The following is a 17247-nucleotide window of genomic DNA, read 5'->3' as shown; positions in this document are numbered from 1 at the left end:
ATTCATGATCTTTCTATTGAGGGTTCAGGTTTGAGTCCTGGCCTGGGTGTGAGTGTCCCTTTATTATTTTCATGTAATCACCATTTTATCCTTTTTTTCACAATTAGCCAAAAGTATCAGAAAAGCTACGTAAAATAGACTTGCAGTGTCGATAGGGACCCAACAAGATGGGCAATTAATATTAAAATAAATACTGGAATATTTCTTCAAGGCTCATAATTATGGTTTGGAACATGTAAACACTGCAAAAAGTTGTGTTCTCCAAATCTGTGATCTGCACAGGATAGCGCTCTGTTTGGAGTGTGTAAAGTGACAGAATGTTGATCAAAGCAAGAAATTTAACAATTGCAAAGTGGTCCTATGGTGGATTGCTAGTGTTACATAGGTAATTTTTGCATTGATTTTTTTTAAGACAGTAACTAACAGTTTTGTGTACAGGAGAATGAGTTGTAGAAGCCATGTAAATTATCCCAGACCCCCCCCCCCCCCCCAACAACTGCAATTGAATGAATGATAAACATATTTGCAAGACAATTTCATTCTTGAATAACAAACACTATCTTGTACAAGTCATAAAAGTCTGTCCTATTTCTTCATTTGAGATTTTGGAGTGATTCCTAGACTTGAAGGACTTGGAAACTTCTCTTGTATATTTCTAGATCAAACTGTTGTCTTATGTTTTATTTTATAGTTTGAACTTTGAAAAAAGTATATTATTTCATTAAAATTTAGAAAAAAACAACATAACTTACATTTCTTATGTTTACAGATCTGATATAACTGTAAATAAGCTATAATTTAGACCAAAATTCTGTCATTTTGTTTATATTTTTATTAATATAAACATATTCATATATTACGGTTTTGTAACATAATGTCTAATGTCTAAATATGCAGCTCATTTCCAAAGCCAAATTCCATTAAAGTCATCTTGTTACATAGATTAATTAAGGATACTTTGTGTTTTTCAATGACTATGTCTAATTTTATATCGAATCGGTAGTTTATCATTATTGACAAAAAATTCCTGTCGATCCATCCCATATAATATAAGTAGGTATTTGTTGGGTTATATGAATTTACAAACTTGCTTTTTATTTCAGAAATTAGAACTTGAAGGAATAGTTCCTCTAGACCAGTGCAGATTAGTCCACTACGATAGGTTACAAGATAGCATAGAATGTAGTTTTGAAGGCCGTGATGATGATCCTATTTCTGACGTCCTTAGGAGCATCCGTAGCAGCTACAAGTATGATCTCTTGATGGAAATTCGAGACAAGGACAAAGAATTTGAAGTGTACCAACCTGGAGGTAGGTTTACTTCCTGTGGCTTTGGCATTGTAGAGTATGCAAAATCATTCCCGGGAAAAGTTGAATTGTGCTCCATAAGTTCATTCAATGCAGAAATACAAACTTTTACAAAATTGAGAAAATGGTAATATTCACCAGCTATTTAGACCTGTCTTCTTCAAAGTACTCCCCTCCACTGTGCACAAAGCGCTCCCGGCATTTCTTCCAGTTCTTTGGCCTGTAGGTCCTGTAGCGAATTCTCCTTGATCTCTTCTATTTATATTGTGTGACCTTCGATGGTTGGTTTCAACTTGGGGAAGAGGAAGAAGTCTGTTGGTGCCAAATCAGGGGAGGAGGCCGGGTGTGGGACAACAGAGGTGTCTGGTGCTTTGCCAAAAACTCCTGGTCGACGAGTGAGGAATGAGCATGTGTATTATCGTGATGAACCATCCAGGACTTGTTCTGCCACATCTGTGCCCTATTGCGCCACATCTTTCCTCTTAGTCGTTGCACAACCTTAACGTAGAATGCTGCATTCATTGTGGAACCATGCGGCACAAACTGGGAATAGACGATCCCTGTACCAGTTGAAGAACACGATCAACATCACTTTAACATGGGATCTACTTATTCGTCGTTCTCGATTGAGGTTCGACCCTATCTGAAACATCTGTACCATTTGTAACACTGTATTCAACTGAAGCATTCCTCACCATAGACTTTACGTAACATGTCTTACTTTTCTTTGAAAGTTTTCTGCAATTTCACACATAATTTCACTCATACTCGCTGCTCTACCAGTTCCTTCATGGTAGGGTAACTGAAAATTGCAGTGGGCTCTCAACACACCTACACTTAACATGATCTACTGCGCTACTGCAGTTAGCAAAAGCTTTGAAACTGGGCCAAGTTAATCATTAAGGGCACAGCTAGGCATCACCACTGCTGGTTCTCTTCAACGAATTTATATATACAAACTTTACGAAAGGAGTTTGTTTCTTTTTGAACAGTCCTTGTAAGTTGAATGAGTTATGAAAATCTCATGTTTTAGTGGTTGTATGAGTTAGTATCGGTAAAATTTTTAAACTTCTTTTTAGACCTAGAGAATACAAAAAGAAAAAGAAGAGAATTATTGTGGTGGCTACAGGGGTGTGTCGAATACAAATTTTTGTGTAAAATTTCGATTTTCATCTTCTTCTTCCTTTAACTTCTATTATATGGGGGTTATGACAATCAGTTGTACATCTTGGCAAGTTTGAAAAGTCACATATGCTAAAGGTTAATGGAGGCTGGAGTTATCAGCAGGTATGGTGGATAAAGGAGAGAGTGTGGGATTACCATGTTGCAGTGTTCAGAACAGGAGATGTGTGTTCACCCACTGCCTGCTATTGCTCTACCAAGAAGAGAAAAACTCTGTGGTGCTGTCTTTACATAGGCAATGCAATCAGCTGATTACCATCTAATCTTGCCCCTGCCATCATCATCATCATCATTTAGTGCCAAGTGCTTGTATCCTCATGTCAGTGTATATTGTACACAACAAAAGCAGAGATGTAATGTTCAATGTTGTTGAATTTTTTACGACAAAGCAAGGAAGGGAAGATATATATATATATATATGGCAACACAGGAGCACTTGAGTATGTTTGGGGATTCAAACAGGAATATTTTCAATTTGCAAGTTGTCTGCTGTCTTTCTTCTCTTAGAATGATTGTACGTATGTAGGCTGTGTCTCAGCATTTGCTCACTAAGGTATTGCCCACATCTCAAATTCCATTTCATGGTGTACAGTTTGAAGCAAAGTGTTCATCACTATTTGCACTACTTTTTTCTAGTACATCCTATGTTGTCATAAAAGATGGGATTCTCTATATGTAGGAAATGTCCTTTACTATAGGCATTTTGTTATTAATTCGCAACCCTCACATTGTGGAAAACAGTGTTAGCGGACTGACAATTTGCCTGCTATCCTTTGCTATCCACTGCACCATTGTTGTTTGACAGCCTTAACATAAATGTTTACTTCCTTTCCACAGGTGTTCAAGCCAAAGTCTTCATTGTAGATGTTGAGTCTGAAGAAGTTGATGGCCCTATTGTTGTTCGAGGAAACCTGTCTCAAACTATTGGTGAATTCAAAGAGACTCTAGTGAAAGCTTTAAATTTTCCCACAGAAAATGTGAGAGTAGTGTTAGAAAAGTATAGCAACGAACCACGACTGTTGCTTAATGACGAAAAAACATTGAAGGTTGAAGGATTCTACGGCTCAAATAAGGTAAGTTATTATTTCACTACAGTATATCTATGTGTGTATGTGGGGGGAGCCAGTTGGTAGGGCGTCTGACTGCCATGCGAGAAACCTGGGTTCGATTCCCAGGGTGGGATTTTTTCAACCAATTACACTGCATGGAGCTTCTCTGAGGTTTGGTCAGCCTCTAATAAATGGGTACCCACTGAGGGGGTAAAGGTGGCCAGAGCATGGTGCTGATCACAACACCTCCATGAATGGTCGAGACCATGTAGTGTTGGGCCCTAACCCCATATGCCTCCAATGGCATTTTGTAATGTGCAAGGGAGGGTCTTGTGCTAGGACCTACAGTCATTATAATGCTCTGTGCGGTCATGTGTTATATTTTTATGTGTGATGTCATTTACAGGATCAGCTTTTCAGGTGGGAATGATTTTTAAAATCTATAATTAATTGTTCTTTAAGGCCTTGTCCCCAACTTTGTTTTGTTTTCAGTAAGGGGCTTGTTCTGGTATTAGTGATGTGGTGAAATAGTCAAGGGGCTGACATACCCATAATTGTAACAACTCAAATCAGATTTTTTCAAGGAACATTTGCTATTTTATATTGATCATCATTACCTGTAAATTGATACTTTATCGGTGTCAGCCTAAATATCAATTTATTCTTACTATGTACAGATTGTACCTGATTGAATTATATTCTTCCCACGAAACCAACCTGCAACAAGCTTAGGCCTTGTAACAAGCTGTTGCATTATCAATCCCCAGTGGAGGTGCAGCAAATGGTTCAAACACCCTTTTAAAACTGTGGGGCCAGTCCTGATAGCCTATCTGAGCACATATTGGACTAAAAATAAAATTTGCAAACTTAGGACTTGCTGAATTAGCTTTGTGCACTAACAAAATAGTGCTACTCCTATTTGGCAAAGACACAGAAAGATACTTCATTGAGTACAAGTTTCTGGTTGAACACGTAATTTAAAGTTTTCTCCTTGCTGATCTAATGTACTTTTTTTTTCTCTCAAGATCTTTGTAGCTTCTGGTGATGATAAGGATGCCCAACGGCAATTTGTGTCATCCAAACTCCGTTTCATCATCGACAGATTTGAACATATTATTACATTGCATGTGGCACTACCAGAAACAGATAAAGGTTTGTACATAGTTCTAAGATTCAGAATTTAATTCTAATATGGTACAGTATAATGGTCAGAAAGTAATATTCAATAAATACGTATTTGCATGATCACCTGAATCAAAATTCCAAGTCAACAATGATGTTGAAGAGTATGTATTGTATTCTGAAAGATATTTAGGTGTCTCAAATTAATGAACAATTCTTATTAATATAAATTTGAATTGTAGACTAATATTTTTTATTCACTCAGTGTTGAAAAGAATTGATAATAGTCTATTCTATGGACAATTTTCCACATAGTTGTCAATTCGCATGTAAGATCTTGCTTACACTTCTTTGAAGTTATTTTGTTCTAAACTTGGTTATAGTGGTTAGTTTACATTACACAGGTTATAGTGGTTAGTTAGCATTATACATACTTAATTTTTGTTGGAAACCTGAAATGTGAATATTACACACTGTAATGTTCATTTTTTAAAATTTTTCAAAGATGCGAGGTACATTTTCTACCCTATTTGGCCATGAAGTAATGCAAAATCAAGTGAAATAAGAGTTTATTTACCAAAACAACACTTTCGAGCATCCGAATTATGCTTTGAGTTACGCAAAATCACAGAACGTGGATTAATTCTGCCTGCAAAATATAAGATGGAAAATTTACTTCTTAACAGGCATAATAATGCATAAAATATTTTAGAACAAAATTCTTTCACATTGATAGTAACGTAACCATGCCTGCATAGACAATCTGCTACCAATTAAGTACTGGATTCTGTTTGACAGGAATCAATTTTGAACCCATAATGTTGTCAGATTTTGTTCCAAAATCTTGACCTATTCACAAATATGTGTGTGTAATCATGCAATCAGAAATCCACCTTGTAACCCCTTGAGTCCTAGCAACATCCTCTAGAGTGTGGTGCTGTCTCAGTAGCTGAACATACTGACTTCCCATCTTGCCTCTAAAGGTTCAAATCCTAGGCCCTCCTCAATGACGTAGTGGTAAATCTGTTGGATTGTAATCCCAGGTACAATCCCCGATGGAGGTACATAGTGATTCTTTAAATTGTAGTTCCCATTAGCCTATCTGTACATAAAGGGGTCATTCCATGTCAAATCAACAAGGTCTTCAACCTCACATATTTTGATTCATTTGAAATTTGGCATACTGAAAGGGCCACTTGAGGTAGGAAAATATGCAAAGTTGCAGATCCATATCTTTTGTATTTTCAACATTTCAGTGTTGCAAACTATGCGATTTTGACCATGTTTTCCAACATCTTGTTAACTTTAAATTGCAATGTTTTGGCAATCAAAGACACCTATAGAATTGATTTGGACGGTGTTGGAAAGATCATGAAGGGCTCTTTCACACGAGATATTGCATATCCATGTAAGGTAAAAAAAAAACAATTGAAGGTGGTGTAAAGAAAACTTTGGTAGCTCCCCGATGGCACAACGGTAACATTGTTGCCTTGTAACCGAGGGATCCTGGGATCGATACCCGGTGGAGGCACATAGTGTTTCGGATCCCACTTTAAACTGTAGGCCCAGTCCCGATTAGCGTTACTGTGCATAAAGTGGACTCAGAACACCAACTCTTACTCTTACTCATGCAGTGGGGTTACAAAGACTACAAGATGACCATGGAAATGTTTGTATTACTAACAACTTCTTGGTCATGTGTAACAACTAATGATGAACAGGGAATGTATTTATATATAAATACATATTTTTGTGTGAAGCTGAAATCAGTTATATTTTTTATTATCTTTGCGCATCATGGCATGTAGACTCGAAAAATTGAATTTTTATTTTCCATATTTGTACATATATTTTACATATAGTTATTTTTAAATATTATTGCCATAGTTCAGGACATTTCTCAACATATACTCCATATTTGTGCAATAACTACATGTCCTCGTGTGACAAAGAGTTGGGTGAATTTCCTAGCGAATAACTGACAAATTTGAAATACACTCCCATACTTCTTGCGATATTGAATGCAGTTTTAATTCATATAAATCCATCTTAAGAGACAACGGAAGGAAATTAACATTCGAACACTTGCAAGAAAATTTTGTTATTCATTGTTTGGAAAACAGAAAATGAAAACACATTTTATGTTGTTTTACAATTAATGTCAATGTAAGTGTACTGTATTTTATATGTAGCTCGGGTAGTGTCTTATATTATTAGAAAGGTAGTTTTTTACAATTTTAAGTCCATATTGAACTCCATATTTTGGTGAAAATATCTACATATACTACATATAAATCTGTTTCCTGATGACATACATATTTGTAATGTTTTTCAGGATATTGTAATTATTCAGGATATTTGTGGTATTGACAGAAATTGGTGAAATTGTTAATGTCTGAAAAACTAAAACCTGCTGAATTACAGTGTAGAGTAACTTATGGTTTTCTTTTTATTTTTATTTTAGATACGTTGACAAGGCTTTCAATTCCAGTGTTGAATACAGATGAAAATCAAAACAAAGGATCCGAGAACAAACCCAAAGAAGAATCTGAGAGTGGGGACGAAGCAAAGCCATCCGTGTCGGTTGCCCCATCTTGGTTTGTAGCAAGTGCATCCGTGACCGAACAGCAAAGTGCACCACAACCAGCAGGGGGCGATACGTTAAAGCCACCTGCAGAGGCGGAGGACGAAGGGGTTGAGGATGCGGAAGTTACGCCAGAGTGCAATCAATACGCCACAGGACAAAGTGACCAAAGTGCTAGTGAGGACAGTAGTTTGACTGATAGTGACAGGTAATGTGCTGCTTCTGTATGCCTTGTGTGGGGAGGGGTTGGTGTATGGACCTGAATCGTGCAAGTGTGTGTTGGTTGTTTTAGTACCGTTTCCAGTAAATTTTATTGTTCATTAACACCTGAATTAACATGGAATGTTTACCACGTCAGCCTATCCTCTTTTACATCGTTCTTGAAATCAGCATGCCAGACTAAAGAGTTTCTACCGACTAAAACCATATTAAGAATTTGTGGTTGTGCCTTAGGATATATTTTTAGTTGTAGATTTTTCTTACTTTCTATAGCCCAACAACAGTCTTGGTAAACAGTTTTGGACTCTTATGTTTTAGTATTGTTTGCTAATAGAAATACCCCAGTAATTATGCTAAATATGCAGTTTTCTTTAATTTGTCCAAGTATTGTGTGGCAAAAGTGTTTTTTCCAGATTAGAGTTATTATAACTCGCATTCTGATTGTCATATGAGATTTTTTTTTAAATAAAACCCCTGGTATGATGTGGCATAGTTGCAATGGAACTCTCATACAAGGGAAAGTTAAATAGATCACAAACTGATATGGAATGGTGGGTAGTTGTTAACAAAGGGTGCTAGTAGATTTCAGAACAATCCAACAATTGACGATAGGTCGCAAACAGCAAATAATATATTTTCTGCATTTGCGAAGCTCAGAATTGAAAATGGCAACCATACTTGAGAAATGTACAACTGAAAACAAACAAAAATGCTGTTATATATTTCATAAAGAAATGGTTACTGCACATTGTGAGAAGTGTTTGTCGGGTAAAGCAGTTTACCATTTGTTTGCTTTCTAGGGATGGGACAGATTAATCAGCACTCTGTTGGTATTTTCGCCAACCTTTGTGGTGAAGTGGTTAGCACAGTACAGTATGATGCCACGGGACCCAGGTTCAAATCCCAGCTCTGGCATGGGTGTTGTTTATGGGTATCCCATCATCAGCTTCATCACTCATCCTCATATTCTCAATTAGCAAAAAGTGGCAGAAAGATAAAGTATAATAAAACAAATCAATCAATCAATTTATTGATATTTTCACTGAGCTGATACTCTTCAAGGTACTGATGATTGAAAAATGTAACAATAATAAGTTGTTCGACCTCCACAATGGTGCAGTGGTAGTGTCCTTGCCATATTATCAAGGGGTCCCGGGTTCTATACCCGGTGGAGGCATATAGTGGTTCGGATCCCACTTTAAACTGTTAGTCCAGTCCCGATTAGCCTTACTGTGCATAGAGTGAACTTAAAACATCAACTTAATAAGTTGAAAATGTTAATTAACATGTAAGTATTCCACTGTAGTTAAGGTAGGTAAAGGTCCCTGTTCACGTTGCAGCATGCTGTAAAGGCATATAAGGGGAATGTAGAAGTATGGCCCTGCACATTCATTCTCTATTTGGGCCATTTTTGGAAATTATGTTATCAGCATCATCCTCCAACTGCTCTTTCCCCCAGGTACCCATTTATTTGTTGGTGAACCCTAGACCTGCTTTATGCAGGGACAAGGCCACAAAAATTCCAACCTTAGATCACCTATTCTGAGTGGGAATGAAACCCCTGTTCTCCCAAGTGGTAGTCAGATGCTTTACCAACCAGATGACCACAGCTTCACTCCACTGTAATGATATGTATAATATACATTAACCCTTAAAAGATGTGACACGGGTGTCGCAGCAGGCATTTCACTTAAGGATGGCATGTGACCTTTATCTCAAAGTATATTACTTTTTTAACATACTGTAACTTGGATATTGATCCGAGATACATGTTTTGAGTTCTGCATGAGTCTAGAGGTATGTAATTAACAATAAATAAAGTTTAATTTCATTGTTACTATTTTGGGGGGGCGGGAGCCGATCTCCGGAAAATTGTGATTTTTCTTTTGCGTTATTTTCAATGGTTTCGAAAACATCGCTCTTTCTCAATTTTGGTATATTTTTTCACATCAATGGCAAACATACGAGCACTATGCGGGTACCTTTTCGAGGTTCACGTCCTGGTGTAGTCTGAGGGGGTCCGATGAATTTCAAATTTTGTGTAAAAAAATAGTTACTTTCCCTTTCTTCTTCTACTAACTGATTACGGATTTTTTCCCCATCAGGATTATAGCCCAAAGTATACTGAACAAATCGAGGTATCATTTGTACCTCTAACGTTCTAAGTCCCGGAAATATAAAATTTCATTTAGAAGCATGCAGAATTTCAAATTTCCTGCTGAAAACACACTTGGCGTTAGTGCAAATACCTGGAATATCAGCCTCTGCGTCTAAGGGTTAAGAATGTCAAGAATTACATTAGAATATTCAAATAGCTATCATTTAATCATAAAATCCATTTTTCCGGTAATACCTGTGCGAAAACTTTAATTTTTGTAAATTCTAAGGATAATTAATTAGACCCCATGAAGGTGTTGTGTGGGACTTTGCAGAGCAAATGAACCTCTGGAAAGGTGAAAGTGATAAGTTCCAACTAATTCATACTGATCAATACTGGTATATTGGCATCAGTAGTACCCCAGCCCTGAAAGTCGAAATATGAAGGTTTTTTTTTCAAGGGTAAAACCCATGGCAGTCATGTAGTTCTAAACATTAAGGAGGTTGACGTTAATCATGTAACCTTCCCAATTTTATATCAGATTAGTAGGATATTGCTAATTGGTAGAGGCACATATTTTTGGTAAATAAAATATCAAAATTTCTGTATAAAAACAGTCAATTTCGGGTTCAAAAGTGGTAAAGAAAATGAAATTTCGCTGTTATAGCGGTATATAAAATGACATTTTGGTTATAAAAATGTGAATATAATCCCAAATTTGATTTAAAAACTGCACTGTTACACAAAATAAACATATCCCTTGTAATAGCACATTAAATCATTACCAGAATATTAAGTTTATTCCTGTATAAAGGTTTCCATTTCTGCATCTCAAATATTTACAGCAGAATTAATCAATTTTCCATGAATTGCATAACTCACAGGATACTTCAGACTTCAGAAAGTGTTGCGTCGGTTTATAAACGGTAAATTTTGTGTTTAAGAGTCTATTTTGCAGTTTATTTCGCATCATTTCGTGACAAAACAGGGTAGGAAAATACACCTCACACCTTTCAGAAACACCAAAAATTAACATTACACTGTGTTATTTCACATTTCGTGTTTTTGTCAAAAACGAAATATGCATGCCTCTACTAATTGGTATCAATACCTTTGTTGATATGGAAAAGAGTTTTTTGGCCATCCTTAAATTCTCTGAAAGATGCTCAGAAGTTACCAATGAAGATGGGACTGGCATCCTGTTGAGATTATGATGGATGCACAGAGTGGAAATGATTCTGACTGACAGGCAGGTAACAATAGACAGTGTAGCAACTGCAATAATGTGTTCTATAGGTTTAGTCCAGAATATATCATAGGATCGATTATTTGATCCAAAAAGTGTGCTCATAGTGGGTATCCAGATAACTGGCTTAGGAACATTGGATGAGCCAAATGGCTAATTTCTCCTTGCAGCATACAGGTTTGTATCTCGCATAGTAATTTTTCGGTAACTATTTGTGATCTATTTACAAACTTCCCTTCCTGTGTTAATCCTTACAACTCTTCTAAATAACTAAATAATTACACGGGATTATCATTGACCTGGAGAAGTCAGGGAAATTGGATGATTTGTGTGCTTGCCAGAGCTAAGAGACTGAAAAAACTAGGTATGGGCTGATATGAAATTTTGGCTGATACCGATAAAGTATAAATATAAAATTTATGGATACTGATAACCGATATTCTACTGATCCGATATTAAATTCCAAATGCTCTTTGAAGAACCTGAATGGTTCATTGACCTCCTTATGAAATGTTTGTTACCAGTTGACTGCAGTGCAAAAGAAGTTTGATATTTAGACATTTACTATTTTAAAGTGTCGGGCATAGGATTATTCATAAAAATTATAACAAAATGGCAGAATTTTGCTCTAAATTATAAGATATGTATACATATATTGGTTCACTAAAATAATCGGTAATTTTACTGATACAACGATATACAAGCGTCACTATTTGTATTTTGAGCCTAACAATGAAAAAACAGGAATTTGGCATTGGAAACTGCTTTATTGTTTTTCGAAGTATTCTCCTTCATGGTCAATACACTTTTGCATTCGTTCGAACCATTTGTCAAAGCAGTTTTTCCAATCTTCTTGAGACACCTCCATAATATGGTTTTTGAACGCATCAACGGCGTCTTCTGCCGACGAAAATCGTTGTCCATGCAATTTATTCTTGTATTTTGGGAACAAGAAGAAGTCATTGGGTGCCAAATCAGGACTGTACGGCGGATGACCCATCAATTCGATTTTTTGACTGTTCATAAAGTCGGTTGTTAGACGAGATGTGTGACAGCTGGCATTGTCTTGAATGATTCGACGGCGTTTGTTTGTTTTCCATATTTGACCGAAGACCTCTGGCAAACAAATTGTTGTGTACCATTCAGAGTTGACCGTTCTACATTCCTCTAAAGGCACAGTTGCCACATGACCAGTTTTCCCGAAAAAACAGGCGACCATTTGTTTCGATGTGCTTCGAGTGTGAACAACTTTTGTTGGATTGGGTTCATCTTGAAACACCCATACAGTCGACTGCTGTTTACGTTCCGGCTCATATGCATATATCCATGATTCGTCACCTGTTACAATCTTATATACGTCTTTTGAAGCACCACGATTGTATTTGTTGAGGATTTGTTTGCACCAATTGACGCGAGCATCTTTTTGAGTTTTTGTCAAGTTGTGTGGGATCCAACGAGAACATACCTTTCTCACAGCTAAATGATCATGTAATATTTTATATATGCTGGTGGAACTAATGCCTATGGTTGCCTCAATCTCACAGTATGTCACATGATGATCTTGCAGTATTAGGTTTTTCACAGCATCAATGTTTTCTTGAACAACAACTGATTTTGGACGACCTTCGCGAATCTCGTCGGTGAGCGAATGGCGGCCACGATTAAATTCGTTATACCAGCGTTTCACAGTGGCAAAGGATGGGGCTTCATCGCCAAATGTGGAAGTAAGTTGATCGATGCACTCTTGTCTTGATAATCCACGTCGAAAATCGTAAAAAAATCATCGCACGAAAATGTTCACGAGTTAATTCCATTTTATTGTTGTCGCGCAATCTCCAAGGCAACATAAACAACACAAATGAAGCTCTTGACAAAACATTTGAAGTACGTTATGGTCAATAATGCCAGACGATTCCGTGCAAACGTCAAATCGCGCCTAACTTCAATCATTGTTGCCAAGGCTCAAAATATAAATAGTGACCCTTGTACCTATATTGGCCAATACCAATAGAGAACCTCTTAATCTGTCCCATCCCTAGGAAAAACATATTTCTCTAACAAACTTCTTGATTGTAGGTATTTTGTGTAAAAGTATTTTTTTTCATTCATTTGCTTATCACACAAAGTTGAAGACGTGATATACATGAATGTATTGGTAAGTTTGAGTCCCAAGGCAATTTTCACATGTAACCCCCTTGTCCTGAGCCGATTTTGAGCAAAATGCAGTGTTTCAATTAAATGAGTGTAGATCGGAGGCTAATTGCCCTAGAGAGATGAGTGATATACCGTTGTACGTGGAATGAACCAGAGATTCAGATTATATGAAATTTAAGGAAATTCGGCATATATATGTGGCGGTGGGGAGGGGGCTAACACTCAAAATTCCAAAATTTCGAGGGGAAAAATGGGGTCCCTCTCCCCCCCCCCCCAAGAAAAAAATACATGACAGTGTCGACATGCGCATGGAAATGATTGCTGACATGTAAGGAACACATAAATATTTGCATTATTATGATAGGACCAATGTAATGTGAGTTGTACCCCCAAAAGGAATGGTCGGCACACCACTAATTCAAGCTTCAAAATGCAGTGGTACCTTGAAATGACTTTAGCTCAGAGACTATTTGCCCTGGAGATATGAACGATATACCGTTGTACGCAGAATGAATCACAGATTCAGACGATATATAATTTATGCACATTTGGCATACATATGGAGGGGGAAAGGGGGGAAATCCCCTGAAAAATATATTTTTTTAAAGAAAATAAGGGGTTTCTCCCCCCCCCTCCAGAAAAAAAGGATATGAAAAGTTCAAAATGCACTTAGAAATTATCGCTGACATGTAAGAAACAGAAAAATATTTTCATTTTTGTCATATGACCAATATTACATGAGTTGTACCCCTGAAATGAAAGGCTTCTACGCCACTGTCTCAAGCTTCGGAATTGAGCGAACTGCAGAGTTACATTGAAATGACTATAGCTCAGAAACTAATTGCCCTAGAGATATGAAAGATATACCGTTGTACGCAGAATGAATCACAGATTCAGACGATATATAATTTATGCACATTCGGCGTACATATGGTGGGGGAAAGGGGGGAAATCCCCTCAAGAATACTTTTAAAAAAATGGTGTCCCCTCCCCCCCAAAAAAGAATGTCAAAATGCACAAAATGCAAACTGTATGCAAATTTGGCATATATATGAAGGGGGAAGGGAGGACACTCCCCAAAAATGATTTTAAAAAATTGTCACTTCACCCAAAAAATGTCCTCGCACTTGGGCACAAATCGACACCTACGCACAACATTCACGGACGAAAAGCTAGAACGCAGTGAAAAATGAGCGCCGATTCTTGCAGCTGCTTGAAATTCTATTTTTAGACAGTGCAGGGTAACCTGTGTTGCAACTTGTGGACACTTGTACTAAAAATCAAAAGTTTCCTTCAGGGTGCTTCGAAATTCCATTCTCACAACACAGATTCAACAACCAGTCTTCCCCCTTCCCCTTCCCCACCCCCACTCCCACCCCCTGCTTGCGCCCTCACGGAAAACTTTCATTTTGACATCAGATACTGATAAACAAGCTTCCTTCGAATGCAGTTACCAGGCGGGAGTGAAAAGCATTGCTTTAGAACAACAAAGCCCGTCTTCCTTTCTCGGCAAAAAATTTCCCTTGAAAAGACACACAAAAGAGAAGTCCCTTTTCCCACCTTTTCCCCTCCATTTTCATGAAGAAGAAAAAAGGTGCAAGAAACATTTCCGTTAAATACATGAAAATATATATATAAAAAAAAAAATCGAAATTCTTGCCAAAAATAGAAAAGTTATAACGTAAAAACTACGACCTTGACACACCACACCGTCTCAATCGAGACGCTTGGAACAGTGAGGGTTACATTTGGGTATCTCGATTGAGATGCTTGGGACCCAAAAGGTTAGCATTAAAAAATAGTGTGTAAAGTACCTGGAAAAGTTAGATAATTTCGTTTCGCAAAATGAGTGTGAGTGAACCCATTACAGTGTGCAGTATCGGTGTGAATTGTTAAAGAGTATTAACCTTTCGACTGGTACTGGTGACATTGCTTCAAGGCCCCTCAAAAGAAATTCAGTGCTGAGACAGCATCAAGGATTAGAAGAACCTTAATTCTTGTCTGGTTATCCATAACCTTAACAGCAGGCCCTAGTGGCGAAGTGGTTAGCACATCATGCTACGATGCCAGGGGTCCCAAGTTTGAATCCTGGCCTGGGCATGAATGTTTTTAAGTGTCCATTCATCAATTTCATCACTCATCCTCTTCTTCGCAAATTAGCCAAAAGTGGCATAAAAGCAAAGTAAAATAAAGCAAATCAATCAATTAACCATAACCTTGACACGTACTCATGTCCATTAAAATTATGAGCTCTTGATTGATTTATTTTGTAAAATTATTATGGGTTTGTCAGCACTAAGACTACTTGACCCTTCTAAGATGAGAGCGAAAAGTCTCTCTACAACACCACCACCAACATATAATTGTAGCCAGCATGCAGTTAATCATTGCTCAATCCTCCACACTCAAGTGATCATATCCAAACATGAATATTATTGTTGTTGGAAAATGTCAACAATTGTTTTGTTTACACAGATTAGTGTTGTTCCTACATCCCCTTCTCCCTCCTAACCTGGAAACAGACCCTAAATTTCTTATGCTAGGATTTTCCCTTGTTTGTTCATCCGGATTCATCCAGCATACAACACATCAGGAATGCTATCAGTGTCATCTGTTTATTTACAAGATCTGCCTGTCCCCGTGGCGAAGTTGTTAGCACATCGCTCTACGATGCCAGGGGTCCCGGGTTCGAATCCCAGCGTGGCATGGATTCATTATTTTCATTCATCAATTTCATCACATCATCACTCATCCCCATCTTCGCAAATTAGCCAGAAGTGGCACAAAAAGCAAAGTAAAATCAAGCAAATCAATCAGTCAATATTTACAAGCTCTGTGGTATTTTCTGGAAACTGATAATAAATAATTGCAATTTGGGAGTTTAGATTATTTTTAACAGGGATACTTTTTCAGGACCTTGGTTGGTGATGTCCAAGATGAGTGCATGGCCCACTTGTCAAGTCCTAGTAATTCACCCCACGGGTCGGAAGAGCATAATGTTTCATCTCCTGAGGAGGGAGCATCCAAAGATGTTTCATCGATGTCTCGAAAAGTAAGTAGTTAAGATTGTACACTTTTTGGTGGAGTATCAAGTATAGTGTGATCCAAAAGTTGTGCAACCTTAACTTTATCAAACATGGAAGGTTAGAGAGAGATTGTATCCTCCTCCCATTGTGCTTGTACTTAGGATGGAATGTTTTAATGGGTTACTTGTGACATGCGACAAACTTCCTTACCTAAAGAGGGGGGGGGGTCTCACAGGCCCACTCTTTTTTTTATTACAAAAATTCAAAATTTTGCCATTCACTAAAACTCACAAAAACATGATTTTTCTTTAATGCTTTTTTTGCTTATGTAGCTGCAGTTGTTTATTAATTATAATAATTACAAAAAAACATCATTTCCAGCCAATTGTATGCTGTCACTAGCATGAGTGTCTCGAATAATGCAATCAAAGATGGAACCCTGAATTTTGTCTCCAATTTACATTACTTTGATATTTTTACGAACAAAACTAATGTAGAAATATTATTAATACAACGTAATTTATTTTCATTTTTTTATAAAAAGATTGACAAACCTTCCTTGGGTAAGCTAGGGTTAATATTGGAGGGATTGAGGTCGAGTAACAATGTCATTTTTAGAGTATTACGTCATTTTAATTTGATATTGATTTAAAATGGTTAGTTGTTGATCCCAGAGTGAACGTTTAAAAATGCCATGTGAGTTTGTCTACATTCAGGTTTTCAGTAAAGAGAATGCCTCCTTTATTCAGATCGAGAGAGAATACTTTCAGAACAGATTTAAAAGCTTTCACAGTTACCACTGTATTTCCCTATACACCCATTTTAGGGAACTTTCGGCATGTAAAGATAGTTTCTTCCTCTTGACCTTTTCAGAAAGGTGCATAACGAATTTACAAACCTAGTTTCGCTACCATTTGTTTTCTGCTCCCCTTCCTTTTCCTGGAAATGTACTTTACGTCTGCGTGAGTACCAAACGCTTGTGAGTTTATAAGACCCTGCCCTGCCCGGACATGATGAAATGGGAAAGATCAATGTTTTTATTTTCTGAGGAAAAAGTCCCTCAATTTACAATGATGTGTGGATCACACAGTCTTGAATGGAATGTGGTTGCAACACTACATTCCAGTAAATGCCTGGTGACTACACAAAATAAAAAAATTAAAAACTATAAATTTTTTGTAGATTATCCATGTAATTACATGCACTGTAGAACTTAAGAAAGTGTTGTTTTTTTTCCTGTAATGGCTATATAAGCACAT

The 17247-nt window shown here is 37.2% G+C and overlaps 1 protein-coding gene across 3 annotated transcripts in view; it reads left to right on the top strand.

Moving 5' to 3' along the window:
• Window positions 1-17247, top strand: part of LOC145990893 (ubiquitin carboxyl-terminal hydrolase 47-like) — a 107742-nt gene that overhangs the window by 70545 nt on the left and 19950 nt on the right. For all 3 annotated transcript variants that reach the window (XM_083126376.1, XM_083126375.1, XM_083126377.1), the window contains 5 exons: window positions 1104-1311; window positions 3328-3563; window positions 4565-4691; window positions 7126-7453; window positions 15876-16014. In XM_083126376.1, coding sequence (XP_082982502.1) covers window positions 1104-1311; window positions 3328-3563; window positions 4565-4691; window positions 7126-7453; window positions 15876-16014 — 1038 coding nt within the window. The remainder of the gene's footprint in view (window positions 1-1103; window positions 1312-3327; window positions 3564-4564; window positions 4692-7125; window positions 7454-15875; window positions 16015-17247) is intronic.

This window comes from Lepisma saccharinum, chromosome 8, assembly GCF_977018435.1.
Source record: "Lepisma saccharinum chromosome 8, izLepSacc3.1, whole genome shotgun sequence".
Classification (NCBI taxonomy): Eukaryota; Metazoa; Arthropoda; class Insecta; order Zygentoma; family Lepismatidae; genus Lepisma; species Lepisma saccharinum.
The sequence above is the reverse complement of the archived record's forward strand: the minus strand, read 5'-3'. Positions and strand labels throughout refer to the sequence as shown.